The following is a 20,998-nucleotide window of genomic DNA, read 5'->3' on the forward strand; positions in this document are numbered from 1 at the left end:
GGAAGATTCTGATTACATACATATGCCCATATATGACACAAACAGTAAGCTTGACATTGTAAGAAAGCAATGAAAAGGGAATGGTAAAATTCATAAGGCCAAATTTTAGTATTTTTCCCCAACTGTTTATTGCTACCTTGAACAGGAGTATACTACTGTTGCCTTTATTTATTATTGACTGTTATGCTATACGTTCTTGTTAAAGGAATACCAAATCGCTCAATAGCATTTTATTTCAGAAAATATACAGGTTTTAATCTTTATAAATATCATGGCAATCTTCTTAATCATTTAGGTACCATAATGATGAAATGTACAATATATGTAAAAATATGCATTTTCCGGGAAAAAAAAGACAAAGTGAATCACTTTGTGATATTAATGTTCTATAGCGCTTACAATGATACTCTAAACCTCAACTTTATTAGCATTATATGAATCCATTTGTCGCATCAACTTCTTCACTCTACCACAAAGTTTCTTGGGAAAAACTTCTCTAATGATGAGCGGTATACAAGTGGATAACGCAATGATAATGGATTCCTGACTGTAATAAAAAGGAAATGATTTGAATAAAGCATGTTAACATACTAGAGGTTAAAATACGTCACTTGGCATTTTTGTGTAGTTGCATGTGGTTTATTCCATTGGTATATAAGGATTTGATTCTTTAGGTCACATCAATTCATTCTGTTTTTTCTTGCTGTCTTTGTTTTTTCTGTGTACTGTTTTGAGAAATAATTTCTGTTTAACCGACAACGATGTCAGGGGGAAAACTAGCCTTATTGCTATATCCCGCGTTGTTGCCAACATCATTGAATGTTAAAGAATGTGATTAGGTCAGTTTTATATGTCTTGTATGTGTAAACATTGTCACATCTCATTTCAATGAAGATCATTTGACCCAATGTTCTCTTTATTTAGTTGTTTATCGGTATGAATAAGAGGTTCTATAACGTCTTGTTGATTACTACGATCAAATATCTGATAATCCCTACCGTGGCTGAAGATATTAAAACCTTATTATCCGTCATTTAGCAATGGCAATGTCTGTTGGCAAATTTGCACTTATGATGTTTTATGTCTACAGTCAACTTTAAATATTCCCATGTATAAATTATTCATGATATTTGAGTGAATTAATTGATATTATTGTGAAAAATGAGTAATGAAGATTAATAAAAATTAATGTGCATAAAACAATCTAATACTTGAATCGCGTTTCTCTTTTAATAATACAAACTAACCTGGAAGCTTCTGTACAGATGGGTACTTTAATAAAGGATTTCTTAAAAATGGTATATCTGTAAACCAGGCAGTGCGCTTTCCAATAGGATTCCACGACTCGCCTGAAATGTATTTGTGATGAACACTTACTTATCAAACAATCTTATATACTCTATCAAGAAATACTTAAGATTTTCGAATTTTACGATTTAATATTTCGAAAACAAAGAATATATATATATATATCAGCGTTTAACATCAATCCTATTTTGAATTCCTCTATATTTCAACATCTAGATGCCAATTTTGACCTTTAAATCATTATTTTAAAATATATGTTTCTCACATTTTAAACAATATCTTGCATTGCTTAAAATGAAATAAATTGGGAGTAAGCATTTACTTGCAAATCCTTTTTTTATGTGGTTTTGTTTACATAAATAAAAAGCGCTGTGCTTCTTGTTCCAAACATATCTGTTAATTATACCAGCCTGCCTAATAACAACTCTATTTTTCGACCAAGTGCGCCGAATTTGATAAAAGAAGATTCGATATGAAAAGTGCTTATGTAAGGATGTTAAAAATTCACATTCGAACCATTGCACTTAATACATTATGTTTTATAGTTCTACTTAGATGATTTTCACTTAATTCAGTCACGTTTGTATATACAATTTACACTTAATTTAAAAGTCACGTTTGTGTATGTAAACAGTTAAATGCTACAAATTGTACCAGTTGATTTCCGTAAATTTGTGTCCTTGACGTCATGCATAGTTATATTGTAAATTATTTAATCATTGGTCATTAGAACGCCAACTAGATATAAGACGATGTAATATGAGTGCCAATGAAACGCCTCTCTATCCAAGTCACAATATATAGAAGTAAACCATTATAGGTCAAAGTATGGTCTTCAACACGGAGACTTAGCTCACATATAAAGGGCCACAAAAATGACTAGTGTAAAAATGTTCATACGGGAAAACCAACGGTCTCATTTATATAAAAACGAGAAACAAGCAAGACTTATGATCCACATCAACACACGACAACTACTGAACATTAGATGCCTGACTTAGGAAAGGTGCAAAAAATTGAACTACGTTTAGAATTAAAAAAAAATCTAAATTGTCAATTTATCAACGGAGTATTTAAGAGAATTATATCATGACTCATGTTATTTCTGTGCACTGACCAAGTATTTGATGAGAGTACCTTCGGGAGCTAGTACTCCGCCAGGAGCTTTACAACTGCTTTATTTTGAAAAGTGAAATGACAGAAATACTGAACTCCAATGTAAATGCAAAACGGAAAGTCCCTTATCAAATAATTGTTCGGAATTTAACTCCTTTACATAAGTGAGAACGTTAGTAGTCCTTGTTGCAAAACGGCATAATTATCTTTTCATCAATAATGGGACGAGTAAGCATACCTTTAATCATGGGGATTTTACTCTTTTTATATTTCGGAATGTTACGCACATTAACAAAGAGGTCTAAGTGACAAAGTATTATCGATCGCATTGAACTAAGAATAATAGCCAAATCATTATATTCACTATAGTGTTACTCGCACACACTCTAAATCAGAGTTTCAATTTTCATTTGCCTCATATGCAAAACAAAAAAGAAATATATTTCTTTTGACAAAAATGTATACTAATAATGGTGTTTCAATTATTTTCTCAATTGAGCATAGTTATAAAGGGTGCTTCTTAACCTCCTTAGAGAAAACTTACCTGATGTGAAGAAAAATGAATGTGGTCTAAAACTAACATCCGGTTTCGATTTAGGAATGGGTTGGTAAAGCTTTTGTTTAATTATTTTTGGAGGTAAAATTGGTGAGCGAAAATCCATTGCACATCCTGCTCCCCATCCTTGACATAGTCCAAATATTCCTTGTCGTTTTACAGTTTGTAATGATTCGGTATATTGTACAATTGTTATCACTATCAGCAGTATAATTTTCATGATAAACATCAATATCTGAAATGAAAAAACAAAAAAGGATTATGAATAATGTATCCAATATTTATGCCTTACCAAGTCAGGAATACTAGTATATCGTTTGATGTGTTGGAGCTTTTGATTTTTGCCGGGTGATAAGGAACTTTTCGATTTGAATTTTTGTCGGAGTTCTGTATTTTTGTTAGGTACTTTTTATCTAACATTGAAAGAGGTACATAGAAATCCCAACTATAATTCGTTTATGGAATTACTTTAAGGTGTACTAGCATGTCTGCCTTGTAGCGCTCATCTGGCCGTAACCTCATTCTCATGGTTCATCGGTTAACATGATGTTTTTATAACTACTCCTGTTTCTCTGATAAATATAATCAATATATTCGGTGTATGAAATTACAATGTATCTATTTTTTCAAAAGGGGAAGAAAATCGAAAATGCCGGGATTCTTTTTTCTGTAGAAAAAAACTCATCATAGATACCAGGATTGAAATTATTTATTAACGCCAGACGTGCGTTTCGTCTACAAAAGACGCTCGAATAAAAAACTATAAAAAAGGGCAAACAAAGTACGAACTTGAAGAGCATTCAGGACCAAAGATTGAAAAGTTGAAATGTAAAAAAAACGATGGCTTTTCTAATGGTATATATGCGTTTCTTGAGGAATCAGACTGGCTGTCAATGGATCTTTGATAATTAAATTCCTCCGTAGGATGTCTTTCTGCTTTTCATTTGATATATTGTAACACTGACGTATATATACTATATCTACTTTCATCTCCAAATTAACTGTAATCGACCTCCAATTCACTAGTCATATCTGTTGATGACGGACTGTCAATATACACACAAATAATTTAAACGACTCCACGCATATTTCTCATTGATATCTTTATATAATTATCGATAAGGATTTCGCTACCTCTTTTCTATCAGATTTTAATCCTATTGAACATCGTCCTCCTTTGGTTAGGTTTGAATTGCAGATGGTAAAAAGAAATCACGGGGAATGTAAAATATTTGGAAGAAAAACACACTAGTAAAAAAGCATATAAGTCGAAATCACTCAACCCGAAACTAATATTGAGCAACACGAATGCCAACATAAATCGCGGATGAAGTTAATGAAAAAGTATCCGTAAAAAGCTAAGGTGTTCTGGAAAAAATTAAGGTGTTTTAGAAAAAAAGTATTACTAAAAAAAGTAAGGTGTTAAAAAACAACAATTAATTAAATGCTTGAAAGAAAATCATGAAATATAGAAAGAATCCATTTAGATGGTATTGCAGACTACCTGTTGATAACAATACATCCAAATTGTGATTCGGACATTGAAATTCATTTGTTGTTAAACGTTTGAGGAGATCCAGAAATAATTATTTTTTTTATCTATGGAACAAGATGTTTTGCTGTTTAACAGATGAAAACGAACAAGCAAGATCCAGGTTATCGTCATAATTGATAATATCTGATTTGCATATTAAACATACTTTCTCATCAACCAAACATCCATTTTCATCCATTTATTTTTATTTTGAGTTCAATGTTAAATAAAAGTGCATGGGTCCGGTTGATTACATTTTATTGGGTAATGATATTATTGATACATTTTTATTGTCACTACTGTTCTGGCAATAAATTACACGTTTAGTAACGGTACGATAATGTTCTTTATTTTATAACTTTCCGTTTTCAATGCCTTCACTATTTTATTTACTTTGACAAAGAACTTATAATTACAACACCTTTAAGGACGGAAACATTAAAGCAGCTTTATGACCTCAACAATGATATGCAATAAAGAAAGCGCTAGTCCTTGTTACCATCAGAATAATCTATATGACATTTTCAGGAATGTCATCAAGTCACGCAATCAAAGTATTTCTTGATAAAGGGAAATAATTATGTAACAGATAAGGGTTCGCATTCAAAAAGCAAGATCTGTAAACTTTCAGCACATCTTAATCTGAAAATTCTTTGAATATAATTTTTTAAAGATATTTTTATAAATTCATCGTATGTTTTATTTACCTACAACTTAGGACCGATAGGGTTTAGATAATACAGGTAATTTATTTTCCTTTTAGAACCTCTTTTTATTGGCTACTAACTATATATCAGTCATCATCAAAAGAAACTAAGTAAAATGTTCTAAAGAGTATAAGGTCATAAACCTCAATTAGTTCTTCCATTAATCCGTTTACTAATTATTATCTAAGATTCCTAAAAGTAACTGTTGACATCACGCACATAATGTTGGTCTTTTTGCTTTCGGAGGAATTCTAAAAAAATATTTGAAAGTTAAGATGTAATCGACAACTAATTGCTTCAAATGGTTTGAATGGTAAAAAGTCAAAGGGTTAAAGACAGGAAGATACAATTAATCGAAATTATTCCATTTAAATCACACACCACAGAATGTTTTTGTTTGCTTTCATAGACGTCAAACCCATCATGAGGAAACAGGATATTAGAATTAAGGAAGGATGTTAAAAATATTATTGTAGGAATAACTTTCGTGTATTTCTATTAGAATTTCAGAAGTTGTGGTTTTCGTTTTGAAGTTGTCTGAAAGGTTATTGTACCATGTTTAATTAAAGTTTCTTTTTTACTGGAAGTGAATTCATTATTATTATTTTTGGATTATGTCACTCCCACAACTCGTTGCATTGAAATAGATATTACTGACAATGATATTGTATTATTTTTTTGCAATCTGGTTTTTCAGTAGAAGCAATGTATGATTGGTTAATTTCGTTTGAAATATCAGATCAATACTAGTAATTATGAAATAATTGACCTTGGATTTCTTATACAATTGATATGCTAACCAACATAAGAATGAAATAGTCGGGCAGGTGTTAGAAAATATGTATTTTTCATTACAAGAACGTATCACTGTCTTTGATATATGTCACCTATGAATTGATACCAGTTTGCTATATATAAGAGCCTGTCGTTGATATATGTCACTTATAGATTGAAACCGTTTCTCAGAGAAAAGTATTATGGTCTCATACTTTTTAAGTAGTTTTGCTAGTTGATTGCCTATGCTTTTTGATAAACCATCAGCATTAGGATAGAATTTGTTTTTAAACTTTGTTGTTTTCTTTGTTTTTACCGATCATGGTCTTTGTGTTTTAGAAAATACAATAAAAATGTTTAAAATTGCTAAAAGTTTTTAAACCAAATCATACCAAATATTAGAAGCAGTATACCCTGCAGACAAGCATTACTCGAATGCTCGTATTTCAGAGATGATTTGGAATTGTGTATTCAACCCTTTGGCCAATTTTGTGTTCATGTCGTTGCACGCCTTAATGTTTGCTCCTAAATTGTACGTTGGAGACAGCATCGAATAAATAAAATGACTTTTGAGAATAACGTCTTGAAGATTCTGACGTTAAAAAGTCACGGAAACTTTTCATCTCTTTGATTTACGATAGTTTAGGGTTTCTTGGCAAATCATGAATTTTTAATCTATGAACGTCACCCTATATTGAAATAATAGAAAGGATCAAACTGCCACCAACTGTATTCTTGAATGTTGTTCTAATTGGTTTATGATGATAGTTGTCAATATGCCACAGTTAGTTATAAAAGTTTATTTGAAAAGGCGTCGACTTGTAGGCATTCTACTTAATTATATGTATGTAAACTTTTACAGCCCATAAAGCAAATATAACGTACAAAGTTTATCATCAAAGACATTGAAAGGAAAATGTGATTTACGGGATATTAAACACTTTCTAATTTTCGTCGCCCGAAGAGCTGATCTTTGTTGAAATATTTCTTGAACGTACACACAAAAATTTCCAGGAAACAATTAATGAACGCACAGCATTGTTCTAAATATTTATTATAAGTAAAAAGCAAGTTAATATACCTAACAATTGTCACTTTCGTTAGTAATTTTTTTTTTGAATTGAAAGACTCGACAGATAAAAGAAAAGAAACATAAATAACAAGATCAACGTACTTAACTTTTTGTAAAAGGATACATTTGTGGTCCCGTCACGATTTATGATAGTATTAATGACTGCAACTTCGGAGAAGCATAACTAAGAAATCAGCAATAAAATAAAGTGTAAAGTATCCTTTAATGTGTTATTGCTAACAGTTTAGCTTTGATTATATGATGCATGAGTATCCCTTGAAAAATGAGATTGAAAATAAAACCAGCCTTAAGACATTGCTAAAACATCAACTTACTGAAATGATACCTAGTTAGGGGGACACCATATGATTTAGATAACCTAACACTCACTAAATATCGAGATTTTTCACCCTATTATGATACTCTGTGATGCAGATATTTAACTGTGATTGTGGTAGTAACTTACGGGTATAGTCTTAATTTGTACTCGAGCAATACGATATATATTAACACTTCTGATGCACCTGAGTTGAACCGCTACTGCTGGTTCATGTTGCCAGATTTTCATTATCTGTATTGTATTTTGTATAATGCTGGTTGTCATTTTCTTTTTGCCATGATTTTCAATGTGTTATTCCCTTTTCAGCTTATTATAATTGTACCGGGCCCTTGATGCATTCATTTTTATACAATGAGCAAGGGTTCACTAGAAACGGTAGTTCAAAAAAGTGCTTTGATGGATTAGAATAAGCATTTCATTTTCATAAACGCATATACCAGAAAACAAGTGACATTGATAGGAAATTACTTAACAACCATTTTAACTAAGTTTGATTTAACAAAAAAAAATAATAAATTAAGATATATTTATCTTATTTCATTTCTATGCTGATCTGTGCAATTAATTAAAATAGAATCATATTTAAAACAGTGTGGTCCTGGCCATTGATTGACGACCTAAATTATCCCATTGACTGGGACAGATTAGGTGATGGTTTGTCGGTAACAATCACTGCTCACTATGTACTTGTTAAAGACACTGAATCTGTGGGGTCACCAAAGGTTCTCAACACCTAAATAAAGCAATTCGAAAAACGAATCCGGAATAATACAATGTGTTGATTTATATTAATAATATAAATCAAAACATAAAAGTTATTCCTGAATAATTTTTCGAATTATTTTATTATTAAAGGCGTTAAGAACCTTTGGTGACCCCACAGTTTAAATTCTATAATAAGTAAGAAGTGAGCATAGGTCGTTACAGACAAACGTTCACCTAATCTGTCCCAGTCAATGGGATAATTTAGGTCGTCAATCAATGGCCAGGACCACACTGTTTTGAATATGATTCTAAGTAATAGTTACAGTAAAAATACGCTCATTTTGAAAATGAATTGACTCCACAATGCATTCTTCATTGCTTATTTTTGTGCATATCTAGATATAGGAAGATGTGGTGTGAGTGCCAATGAGACAACTCTCCATCCAAATAACAATTTAAAATTAAACCATTATAGGTTAATGTAAGGCCTTCAACACGGAGCCTTGGCTCACACCGAACAACAAGCTATAAAGGGCCCCCAAATTACTAGTGTAAAACCATTCAAACGGGAAAACCAACGGTCTAATCTATATAAACAAAACGAGAAACGAGAAACACGTATATATTACATAAACAAACGACAACTACTGTACATCAGATTCCTGACTTAGGACAGGTGCAAACATTTGCAGCGGGATTAAACGTTTTAATGGGCCCAAACCTTCTCCCTTTTTCTGAAACAATAGCATAACATCACAACATATAAAAACATACGATAAAATATCAATTAGCAGACTTAACTCAATCAAAAAAATATATTTATCACAGTTTAATTATTTTGTCGGATCCTTTTATAAAATTGATGTAAAGAGTAAAAGTATAAACTGGCATGTCCGCACATTAAATGGATTTGATACGAGGACTTTTGTATGCCAACTGAATTAAGGAATTCGAAAGGCTTATTCGCCTTGAATTTATTACAAAGCATGCAGATAGATTTTTCAAACGTACTTTCCTCTTTTTACTTTAACAAAAACTCAAAGTATCATGTATCCAAATGTGTATTTCAAGGGTTCACTTACTTACAGTTAGCTGTGTTCATGAAAAAAATGACCACATTATAAATGCTACAGTTTTGAGATATTGCAACTTTAATGAATTCTTTAAATATATATATATATAAGCCCAGGTGGTCGTGTGGTCTAACGGGAAGGCTACAATGCAGGCGATTTGGTGTCACGATATCTCAGTAGCATGAGTTCGACTCCCGGCGAGGGAAGAGCAAAAAATTTGCAAAAGCAAATTTATAGATCTAGCATTGTTGGGTTGATGTTACGACGAGTTTGTTTTTCGTTCATTTTTTTACATAAATAAGGCCGTTAGTTTTCTCGTTTGAATTGTTTTACATTGTCTTATCGGGGCCTTTTATAGCTGACTTTGCGGTATGGGCTTTGCTCATTGTTTAAGACCGTACGGTGACCTATAGTTGTTAATGTTTGTGTCATTTTGTTCTTTTGTGGATAGTTGTCTCATTGGCAATTATACCACATTTTTTTTATATTGTATATATATTCATTTTATTCATAAAAATGAATTTTAAAAATGAATGTATAAAAATGAATTTTCGAACCAAAACTCCAACTGTTTTACAGATACAAGTTGTCGTAATTTGGTTAGAAAAATTACAAATTTCCATCCAAACCTCAAACTGTTTTACAGGTACAAGTTGTCGTAATTTGGTTATAGATGTCTTTTGATGAAACAATTTACTGTGGATTCATTTATTTTCGTGGAATGAGTTTAAGGAAAACTACCATGTACGTTAATATTTAATTTCCTGATTCATCTATACCCACGAAATCTACGAAAATTGGTATCCAACTAATAGTAATGTATCCACCGTATACAATATTGAATAATGAATATCGTTTAAATATTATGGACATTTGTGAATGGATGAAGGCCTGTTAAAGAAGATTATGTAGACTTTTTCAGATTATGACCTATTTCTACACATATAATTAATAAAAAAATCCTGAAGATAGTTTAAAACTTCAATTTAGATACATGTTGGTAAAATAATAATATTTATTCAAAAAATGTTTTAAAGGTATACATTTTTCCTTCGGTACAATATATTACAAAAAACACGAAGAAACATACATTTTGTAAAAATCTACAGCGTTTTCTAACTTTGATTCAGATTTATGGAAATATAGAAAAGTAATGTACATTACGAATTACTATTTTCAAAAGATTTCTTTAGCTTTCATATTTTCATGCTGTAATTGAAACAATACAGCAAAATTGACGATAACGCTTTATTGAATCAAACAAAAATATTGCAAACTCACGAAAATAATATTTGAAAGTCAAGAAAACAATTACCTCAGTACTTGAACATTAAGTTTTGTAAAATTTTACAAATTGTTTTAAAAGAAAATCACAAAAATACTGAGATAACTCGGAGGAAAATTCAAAACGGAAAGGCCTTATTCAAAGTGCAAAATCAAAAGCATACAAAATATAAAGCCGAATTTCCAGTAAATCAGTAAATAAATCACTTTTTTTCAAATGCTTACTTACCTGAAAACGTTTGTAATAAACTCCTGAAAGACGCAAGCTGAAGCTAATGTATTAGATCAGTGAACATCTTTATATGACTTTATTTGTGTAGGCTGATACGACTGTCAACAACATTTAAAACCACTAATTATTACTTAAATATTATTCTATATTCAATTATATATAAATACAGCAATTAACAAAAATCGTTTACTTTTCCTGTATCCATTTGATATTGGTAGTTAGCGGAACGTTAAACTTACAATAAGTGATAAAAGCGATTTTAAAGTATACCAATCGCCAAATGGTTAACCTTTACAATACTTCTTTTTAGTTCTAGATGGATTTACTTTGATCAGCAGCATCAATTACATACGATATGATAACAAATATTATAATTATAATATTATTTTTATTAATGTAATTACTAATTTTTATTTGTACTTTTATAATAGCAATTTTTTTTTAAACAGTAATTTAAATCTTTTCCTGTACAATATGTCGAGCAATTTTCCGTAGCTCATATGCTATGTCAGGGCACATGCATTTAGGTAAACAAGTAAAATAACAAATATACCAAACTCCAAGTGAAAAATCAAAACGGAAAGTCTCTTACTTATCAATTATCAAAATCATAAGCTCAAACACATCTAACGAATGGGAAACAACTGTGATATTCCTGATTTGTGTTGCATGTATTTCGAAAAAATGAATCTTTCGAAAAACAGGAAAGGGTAACACTAAAACACTACTGGTAGGACATTATATTATTTTGCTAGGCTTCTTATAAAACTGGAGTCGTATGCATTAGGTTTATATTTACTCTGTCATGACTTGTTCCTATTATTCTGTGATAGAGGCTAACAGTTTGGGAGGCAAAACTCATATACAATATTTGTTGCATGCACTCCTAGAAATCGTCCGATATCCGAACTGTTGTGTTGGATGTTTTTTCTTAACTTACCTTTCATCCGGGACATCATGATCTCAAAAGCGATTTAAGGTGGTACCCAACACTTTCACTAAAATTAATTTGGCTCGTTTAATTTTCATTAAATTTTGACAATTTATTTACTTTGACCCTTTTACAAAAATATAAAAATTTCAAAATTTTTGAACCAACCGTTTTGTCAGAAAAATGACACCGGTATATAGCAGTTTGAAAAATAACAATTTTGATCAAAGAGAAGCTTAAAATTCCCTTTATAACACAACGTAATTAAAACGTTAAGATGACTTTATGGAGTTATCTCCCTGCAGAGTTGGGATAATTGTAATTGTAATCGTTAAACAGCTGTAATTGATTACAACTCTTCAAGTAATCATTGTAATCATCAATCAGCCAAAAATCTGATTTCATGTAATTTAATTTAATCAATTACTTTTCAAAATACCCTGTAATTCTGATTACTATATGATTACATTCTGATTACAATGAAAAAAATCTTAAACTGTGTTTATGGTCAATGTAGGAAACTTTTTGTTATTCTTATTCAATTTATATTGAACATGTTAAGATAGTTTGGTTTACTTTATTTTTTTTATAAAACATGACAATTGGTTTGTATACTTCAGTAAAAATTAACTGTTACAGTATTGAAAAGTCATCAATAGCATTAGAAGAGACATATAATACAATTATATGTTTCTGGCCTTAGTAAAAGATATTGTACATATATTCACAATTTAAAGATGTACATATATATATGTCGTGTACATTTTATTATTTTGTACAGGTTATTACTTGTACAAAAACTTTGTACGATTAATTACTTGTATGATGCCATACTTGTATGATGCCATCATACAAGTTATTACCTGTACAAATATAATTGTACCAGTAATTACTTGTAAAATTTCTGATGATAAAAAAATAATAACTTGTACAACACAATATATTTGAGTTGTTTGTTCTCCTACATTGATCTATTAGGTTTAATCTTTAATTCCAATATATGATATAACATATTTGTAACATTTTATCATGATTTAATTTTGAAAATAAATTGTAGAAGAGTTTATTTTATTTTTGCTTATAACGACTTTGCACCAGTGGTCAGTATTTTAGCGGCAGCAAGCTGTCAAGCTTAACTTGCTCAATGTCTCATGCTACATGTATGTGGTGTTGTTACTCCCGTGTTCTTCGTGTGTCTAAACTCTTTTAACATTTCAAAAATAATACTAATGTAAAAAAAGTAGATGTGATATAAGTGCAAATTAACAACGGTCTAAAAGAATCCAAATGGCACAGAAATTAAAACTACAGATCACCACACGGCCTTCAATAATGAGCTGGATATACGTGTCAATTGACAACTCTCCACAAGAATCCAAATGACACAGAAATTAAAACAATTGATCACCAAGCGGCCTTCAATAATGAGCGGGATATAAGTGCCAATTAACAACTCTCCACAAGAATCCAAATGGCACAGAAATTAAAATTATAGATCACCACACGGTGTTCAATAATGAACGGGATATAAGTGCCAATTAAAAACTCTCCACAAGAATCCAAATGACACAGAAATTAAAACAATAGATCACCACACGGTTTTCAATAATGAGCGGGATATAAGTGCCAATTTACAACTCTCCGCAAGAATTCAAATGACGTAGAAATTAAAAACTAAAGATTACCACACGGCCTTCAATTATAATGGGCAAAACCCATACCACATAGCTAACTTTTAAAGCCTAAAAATGGTAAATATTGCAAGAAGCTACTTTCCTAGTTTGGTAAAAATCAAGGATAGTTTAAGAAAGTAATTAAAATCTTTAAATATTTAACCACAGAGTAAATGTAATGGTTCCCGGCAGAAAAACTAAGTCCATTTACAAGTCAAATACTGAAAAAAGGATTTTTTTAATTTTTTTACAAAATTTACTTCTGGCTACTATCTTATGATCATGACCAAGTTTCTGTCCAAGTTTGGTAGAATTCCAGCATAGTTTACGAAAGTTATTAAAAATTTCAAAAAAACAACAACAACAGAGTGAATATTTCTGGAAGCCGCCGCCAACACCAACGACGAAATGTGCGATAGCCTAGTCTCGCTTTTTCAACTTAGTCAAAGGCTTGACAAAAATAAACAAACAAATAAATAGATACCAGAAAATAGTAAAGGAAAAATGATACACGATAATTGAGAATACAATCCCAGACTTTCTTACTTAAAGGAAGGTGTTTTTCAATGAAACATTTTTTTAAAACAAAGGTAGAAGAACATACAAGTCAAAGATATTGTGTTGTACAAGTTATTATCTTTTTCTCAACAAAAATTGAAAAAGTAATTACTGGTACAATTATATTTGTACAGGTAATAACTTGTATGGTGGCGTCATACAGGTAATTACTCATACAAAATTTTTGTACAAGTAATAACCTGTACAAAATAATAAAATGTACACGACATATATATTTGATAATAACTGTTATATTCAAGTAATACTTTTCTTTAACCCTAAAGTATAATCTTTTGTTAATGTTGTGATTTTTGTCATCTTTGAATTGACAGGTAGGAAACCAATTAAGGTGTGTTTTTATTGCAATATGATTACCAACTGAGTATAACTGTAGGACAATATATATGGTAAAAGATAAATCAGACATGTGATAATTTATCCAATTAGCACAAAATTAATTTAAAGATGGACAAATATCTTGTTTAAAATAAGCAAATTTTTGTATGTATTCGGACTGGACATGTAAAATACAATGATTTTTAGCACTTGTAGTTTGTTTACAATTTGATTAAACTGGAACAATTTCATTCGTATTTTAACTCCAATAAACTGTACCTTGAAACAAATATAAATTAAAGTCTAGAATATGTCAGAAGACAAACAGCAAATGCTTTTTATAAAGCTATATTCAATTGAAGTCAAAATAATTCAGAGATTAATGATGATAAAGTGCAATAGGTTGTAACAGGTGACACAATGTTCATGTATGTATGAAGTGAACTTTTGAGGTTTATTAAAGAGATGGAGATTGAAGTTATCATTTTATAATATAGCAAACACAATACTTTCTAAAAAATGCTATAGTTAAATATTAAACGTTTATTCATTCACATCATGCAAAATGTTTTTTTTTAATTTCGTTGTAATCAGATGTAATCATGATTACTTTGCCAATGTAATCATTAATTTAATCAGACACTTTCAGAAATGATGTAATCATCAATTTAATTTAATCCTACAAATGACAAAGTAATTGTAATTTAATCAATTGCATTGAAAGTAATCGGACCCATCTCTGTCTCCCTGTAGTGTTAGGTACCACCTTAATAAAAATAAAAAGGATCTTATTTAGTCAAGTATATGAAACTTTTTATTAATGATTATAAAATATGTCAAATTAAAAATGATTTATGGGCCGAATGATATCACTGCAATAGTTATGATAAACTTTAGTTGATCGACTTACTAAAATTATGCCAGAAAACATGCACTAACAATAGTTCCCTAATATTCTGTATATTTTAAACTTAGTCTTGAATGTCCGAGTATTAAAATGCGTACTCTATACATTTACCTGAACTATCATGTCATATAAATCAGATAAAAACTAAAAACATAACCAATTCTTTTGCCAATTAATGATAAAAGAGTCAAAGTCAGGAGGTTGTAGAAAACTTTCTGAAATTTGAATGTTAAACAGTCCAAAAATACCGAAAGCTGAGGAACCTTCGAAACGGAAAGACCTGGCAAAATCAAAAGTTCAAACACATCAAACGAATTGATAACTTCTGTTTTATTTCTGACTTGTTACATGTATTTCTGATCTAGGAAACGAAGAATTGAACCTGAGCATGTTATAACAATCAGTTTTTTTTTAACACAGTGAATATTTCTAAAAATTGAATTTCAGCGTTACGCATTATTGCAAAAATATGAAATACAAAATGTTATTTCTAAACCAATTTAGCTGTTATAAATTGAAAAAAAAGTACTTTTTATATATATATTTTTAAAAGCATAATGAATAACAGAGAACGCTTTTTGAAAAAAATTTCTGATGATTTTTGTAACTATCCTCTGAGGTTTTTTTCTCTTTAGAAAGAATGGTTTCATTACCTGTAAAACAAAATATGTATTTCTAGTTAGCTAGATATTCCGAGTCTAAACAAGACGACTTTATCTTTTATACAATGAGTTGTGATAATAATAATTGGTGTTTATCTATCATTGTTTATTTTGATGGTCTCAGTTTTGTAAATGTATTTTCATTTCTCATTTTTTTTAATTATTTTAATCTTCGTTTCTCTTTCTATCTTTTACCCTAAATTTAAGTTTTCAACGTTTTTTTTGTCGCAAGTTTATCTCAGATTGAAATTGTAATTCGCTGTTTCTCTGTTTAGTTTGGTTAGTCGTGGTGTAGATTGCTGAGAAACTATAACTTATTTCGAGTAGGGACACAATTGTTTTAAAGACCTGGATTTCTAACGTTTTCTCTTGTTTCCATATGATGATAGTGCGTACAGTTTTTTTTTATACTGAATAATTTGTTCTATAATTTCATTCTTTTTATATTGACTACTGAATTTTGTAAATATATGGATATTTCGTATACATGAGTGACATCGAAAGTGTTTCGATATTCATTTATAAAAAAAAATCAGCACATCTTTTTAATCATACTTACTCACTCATTTCTGTAGTTCAGAATTTTTTTTCAATTGTGGTCAGTGCTTCTGAACAGAAACGAAAAATAATAAGCTCAGATGTCAAATGACAATTCCCATGTGTATATCAGTTCATTTCATTACAACCGGCTTTACCGTTGTCGAAGTTATAACATAGTGATGTTGTTATGACAAGCAGATAATGGGGCAGTGATATTTAATAATAAAAAAATATATTTGAAAACCCGATGACTCTAGCTCCGATGTAATTTGTTTAGTGAAAAGTTGATTCATTGTAGTTACAAAGTTAGATGTTGCATGTAGAAACAACATCTGCATACTGAACTGCTAGGAAAAATTCGAAAATGAAGGCCTTTGTCAAATGATAAATTAAAAAGCTCAATTACATCAAACGAATAGATAACAATTTTTATATTTCTGTACAGGCATTTTCTTATGTAGAAAATGGTGGCTTAAACCTCTCACTTGTATGACAGTCGTATACAATGCCATTATAATGACAACGATATGTGAACAAAACAAACAGACATAATAGGTAAAAATGTCAAAATAGGGGTACAACGGTCAACATTGTGTTAAAATCTAAATCATTACGGAGAGCAACTACCAACATTATTATTGAATGCTAAATATAATCATCATATTTCTGACATGAATATCTATCAATTTATTCAAAGTGCTTCTCTTGAAAACATGGACTAATTTCAATATGACTTCTGCTTTGTCTTTGATCCTGAAACACTGATCAACATATTGATATTCCAAGAATACTTAATCAGTGAAATTTATAATCATTCGATATATATTTGGAACTAACTGATTCTAGTCATTTTACAGTGTCGAGACATCTGCATTTTTTCTTAAATCTTGATGTATTAATTGACAATGAGGACGATTTTAAACTATGTTCTATGACGATCACTACGATATAGTTTTTCCCAAAAAATCTTATTTTCGATGATTGAAATAAGATCTGCCCATCCAATGGTGACTGCGTTCCTTTGAGTTGCTGAAGCAAGCTCTCACTATGGCGATGAGAAAAAAAGAGACGTATGTACAGCAAGAACTGCTTTGGCAAATTTACGTCACAAGTTTACCGTCTACCATCGTGAATCGATGGAAGTTCTACGGTATCTTCTTGTCTCAATATTAAAAAGACAGAAAGAAGATCCGAATATTAAGTTCATTATCTCCAGATTTCAAAATGAAAAGTGTCTAGAACATATTGATTCATAAACATGTCAGAAATAGAACGATTTTGTATTTAGCCTTCATTATTTAAAACATAAATTGATATGTGCTCTCCATATAATCTAGATATAAAGATTTTGGTGTTTTTAAAGCAGGGTTTACGTCATCGTGATATAAAACATGAATAGACCAAAAATCAGATAAATAAAGTATTTATAATTATAAGATGCACATTTTCATTATATCCGTATTTCGTTTTAAACAAAGGAATAACGTCCAACCCTCATTTAGCTTCATTTCAGTGTTATAATAAACCACACCACATCTTCCTATATCCAGTTATCTTTCTGATATCAAATTGCTATTATTTTTTTCAGATATCAATCATAAAGTCTTGAAGTCTCTAGCCAAATATTTTTGTTTCTATCAAACGAAGATTTGCAGCCTGATATGAAATGCAAACTTGCTAAAAATGTACGGTCGCCGGACTCTGTTAAAGAACCCTTTCTATCAGAATGGCAAGACATGATATAATGATTTTATTTGGATAAAATGCTCATGTTCTTTTAGCCCTCATTTTAATGGTTCAAAATATTAATCTTTTTTGGCCTATATAACCACTATAAATTTTAAAGCTTTCCATGTCTGTCTGTCAGGCATCACCGGACCTTAAACTCTTTTCATTTAGATCTTTGCAAAGAGAAGTCTCCGCTATTTCAGTATCCAAAAAATTGCCGTACACCAAAGACATTTTAATTTGTTTTTAGGATAAAATAATTTGCAACATTAGTTAATTATGAAGCCTTCACTTTCTAAATATAGTAACATTAAGGTATCAACAATAGATTGAAATATATCAATATCTGGAGAGCGTTTTCATATAGAATCATTCACATGTAATTAACGAATATATGAGTAAACTAACATTGATTTTAAGAATTAACGTCGAATGTAGAGTAGACATTGTGACAGTAATTATATGTTGCGTCGGAGGACACCACAATATCTTAGCTTTTTTGACATTTGTCGTGGATAACACGTTCAAATTAATCAGTTCGACGGTACTATTAGATGTTATTTCCAATAATCGGTATGGGAAGGCAAAGTTATTAATAAACATATCATATGAATAGTGCTTTACAAATTAAATTTCCAGTCTTATACATTCCTCGGTTAGGTAGTATTACAAACTACTTAATCAGCTGTATATCAGATGATTAGGGTAGCATCCTAGGGGAAGGTATCATAATGGATAGTAGATTAGGACATTATCAGACATAATAAAAACTCCATTAAAATCAAACTTGGTGGTCTTAGCTGATCATTATGGTCTATTAACCCCGTGTGCTCTTTCTTCCTGATATCATGTCTGTTCTATACAGTTCTCTAGACTGGTCTTCGGTTTTTGTTGAACAAAAATTAGTGAATTATGTAGCAATGGTGTTTTATCGATACAAAGGCGGATCAATTTTTTATTGTAAGATATCCTGATACTTAATTTTTAAGTTCATTCTCAGTCAATTGAAATTGAAATTAAACTAATGTATACAAATGTAATGATAGATATTTTTTTGGATGATGTGTCTTTAACATCAAGGACTCAAACTTTTGGTTTTGATTCCTGTACACGTATTTTTTTTTCTTATCATAAATAAGATAACAGAAAGTAAAATATTGTTTTTTACACCACAACGACAGTTTGGGGGAGTCTACTAGTTTACGAAGTAATAGGTTGAGAATTCAACGAACCCGAGCCCATCCTTTAGATTTTCATTTTTATGTTTAAATTACGTATATTAGAAAGTTGTATTCAACATTGATTCTCTGTCAAGTTTCATGATTATATCTATCACCCAATGAATCAGGCATTCAGTCTTTAAAATACCCTAGAGTTTTGATATTTGAAATTAAATGAAAAATAATTTATCTATGGAGGTTGCGTCGCCTCTCGGACAATGTTTCCTTTTGAGATTCATTATATCGTGTATTAGTACAATCAAGTTGAGTAACCCTTTGACTATTTGCTAAAAATTAAGCAGGAAGTTATCAAGTGGGTGGTATTCACATTTTGAAGTCCAATACGACGTCTGAATATTCAAAAATTGGTCGAACAAAAATTATGTGTAATTTATTTCATGAGTAAACCCATCAAGAACATTTTGCTTCATTTTGTAGATATATACAAGTTTATACGGTATAAGAAATAAAACACACTGTTTGATTATTTGTCAGCTGAATAGAATCAAATTATATTCTTATTAATTTATATTTCAGGAAAATACGTTGGAAATAGACCTATCAAGCTCAGAAAAAGTAACTGGAAAGATAGAAATATAGAAATAGTACGAAAAAAGGAAAAGGAAAAGAAACGTTTAGGACTTAAATAGAATCATGTGTATTTTAACACAGGACATAGACTTAAAAAAACATCAGTTATTGTCATCTTTTAAAACTGGGCACTGGTCAGAAAAAAATAATTTTTTTTTTTCATTAATCATTCATTAGCTCATTGCAGAATGTAAAGGAACGAAAGAAATAATGATATTGTACCAAGACAAAAAGGTTATATGTGAGACCTTATGTTTTTTTTAATACAAAATCAGGTATTTTTACTTAAGTAAAGAATAAACTTAATTTTGGTTTGTTGATTTCTGCCCCTTATATGATCCCTTTGTATATCTCCTTTAATTTTGATTTGATGTTAAAGCCTAAATTCTTAATTATGTTTAGTTGCATCTAGACAAATATAAAAAAGAAGATGTGGTATGATTGCCAATGAGACAACTATCCACAAAAGACCAAAATGACACAAACATTAACAATTATAGGTCACCGTACGGCCTTCAACAATGACCAAAGCCCATACCGCATATAGTAAAACTGTTTTACAATGAAAAATCTTCGATATGCACGATGAACCCACTGGATTTTCTTCCATACTGTACAATGTGTGCAAAATAATCTACATTCATGGTCAAATCTATATTTACATAACATCCTTATCGTAAGGTCATCAGTGACAGTGCACTGATCAATAGGCTTAAAAATACTAATCTGATGTAAAATTTGACGACTTTCATAATGGCATTTTCTTAACCTTTCATTGCATTACATTGTCTTTAAATAAAACGTTGTTTTTTTCGAAGGAGAAATCAGATGAAAGAAGCAAACAAAAAAAATGAGCACGATTACTGTAGTAAATCCAATGGATTATTGTGTGAGGGAAAAGACAAGGGAATTGATCTAAGGACCGACCAGGTTGACATAAAATTGAAGATAACTGCATTTATAAAAGTAAAAGATTATCAAAGTTCATAGGAAAATACAAGAATAGATCTAAAAGCATGTATTTGCAAGTTTGCAAATCATGACCAAGTACTAGTAGTAGGACTAAACTAACTGCTTAAACTAACTAATTTGCAATACAGTTTCATATAACCAGAATGGATATCAGGCAACCCAAAGAGCAAAAGACAACA

The 20,998-nt window shown here is 30.4% G+C and overlaps 2 protein-coding genes across 2 annotated transcripts in view; one reads left to right on the top strand and one right to left on the bottom strand.

Moving 5' to 3' along the window:
* The window catches only part of LOC134698879 (RNA-binding protein 42-like), a 36,181-nt gene extending 16,014 nt beyond the window's left edge, over positions 1-20,167 (top strand). Inside the window, exon 5 of the mRNA XM_063560555.1 lies at positions 19,794-20,167. Within this exon, the coding sequence (XP_063416625.1) occupies positions 19,794-19,906 (113 nt within the window). The 3' untranslated portion in view covers positions 19,907-20,167. The remainder of the gene's footprint in view (positions 1-19,793) is intronic.
* Positions 407-4,713, bottom strand: LOC134698927 (uncharacterized). The gene is made up of 4 exons (XM_063560608.1): positions 4,681-4,713; positions 2,969-3,215; positions 1,248-1,349; positions 407-547 (listed from the first exon to the last, which is right to left on the bottom strand). The coding sequence occupies exons 1-4, from the start codon at positions 4,711-4,713 to the stop codon at positions 462-464; spliced, it is 468 nt and encodes a 155-aa protein (XP_063416678.1). The 3' UTR covers positions 407-461.
* Positions 20,168-20,998: the final 831 nt, after the last annotated feature.

Source organism: Mytilus trossulus, unplaced genomic scaffold, assembly GCF_036588685.1.
Source record: "Mytilus trossulus isolate FHL-02 unplaced genomic scaffold, PNRI_Mtr1.1.1.hap1 h1tg000024l__unscaffolded, whole genome shotgun sequence".
NCBI classification, from domain to species: Eukaryota; Metazoa; Mollusca; class Bivalvia; order Mytilida; family Mytilidae; genus Mytilus; species Mytilus trossulus.

Bases quoted from the DNA above. Each gene is read 5' to 3' on its own strand.
- LOC134698927 (XM_063560608.1), bottom strand. From the start codon at position 4,713: ATGGATGAAAATGGATGTTTGGTTGATGAGAAA. The intron at 3,216-4,680 runs GTATGTTTAATA...TTTTCATTTCAG, and splicing joins GATGTTTGGTTGATGAGAAA to ATATTGATGTTTATCATGAA. The intron at 548-1,247 runs GTTAGTTTGTAT...TTTTTATTACAG, and splicing joins ATCTGTACAGAAGCTTCCAG to TCAGGAATCCATTATCATTG.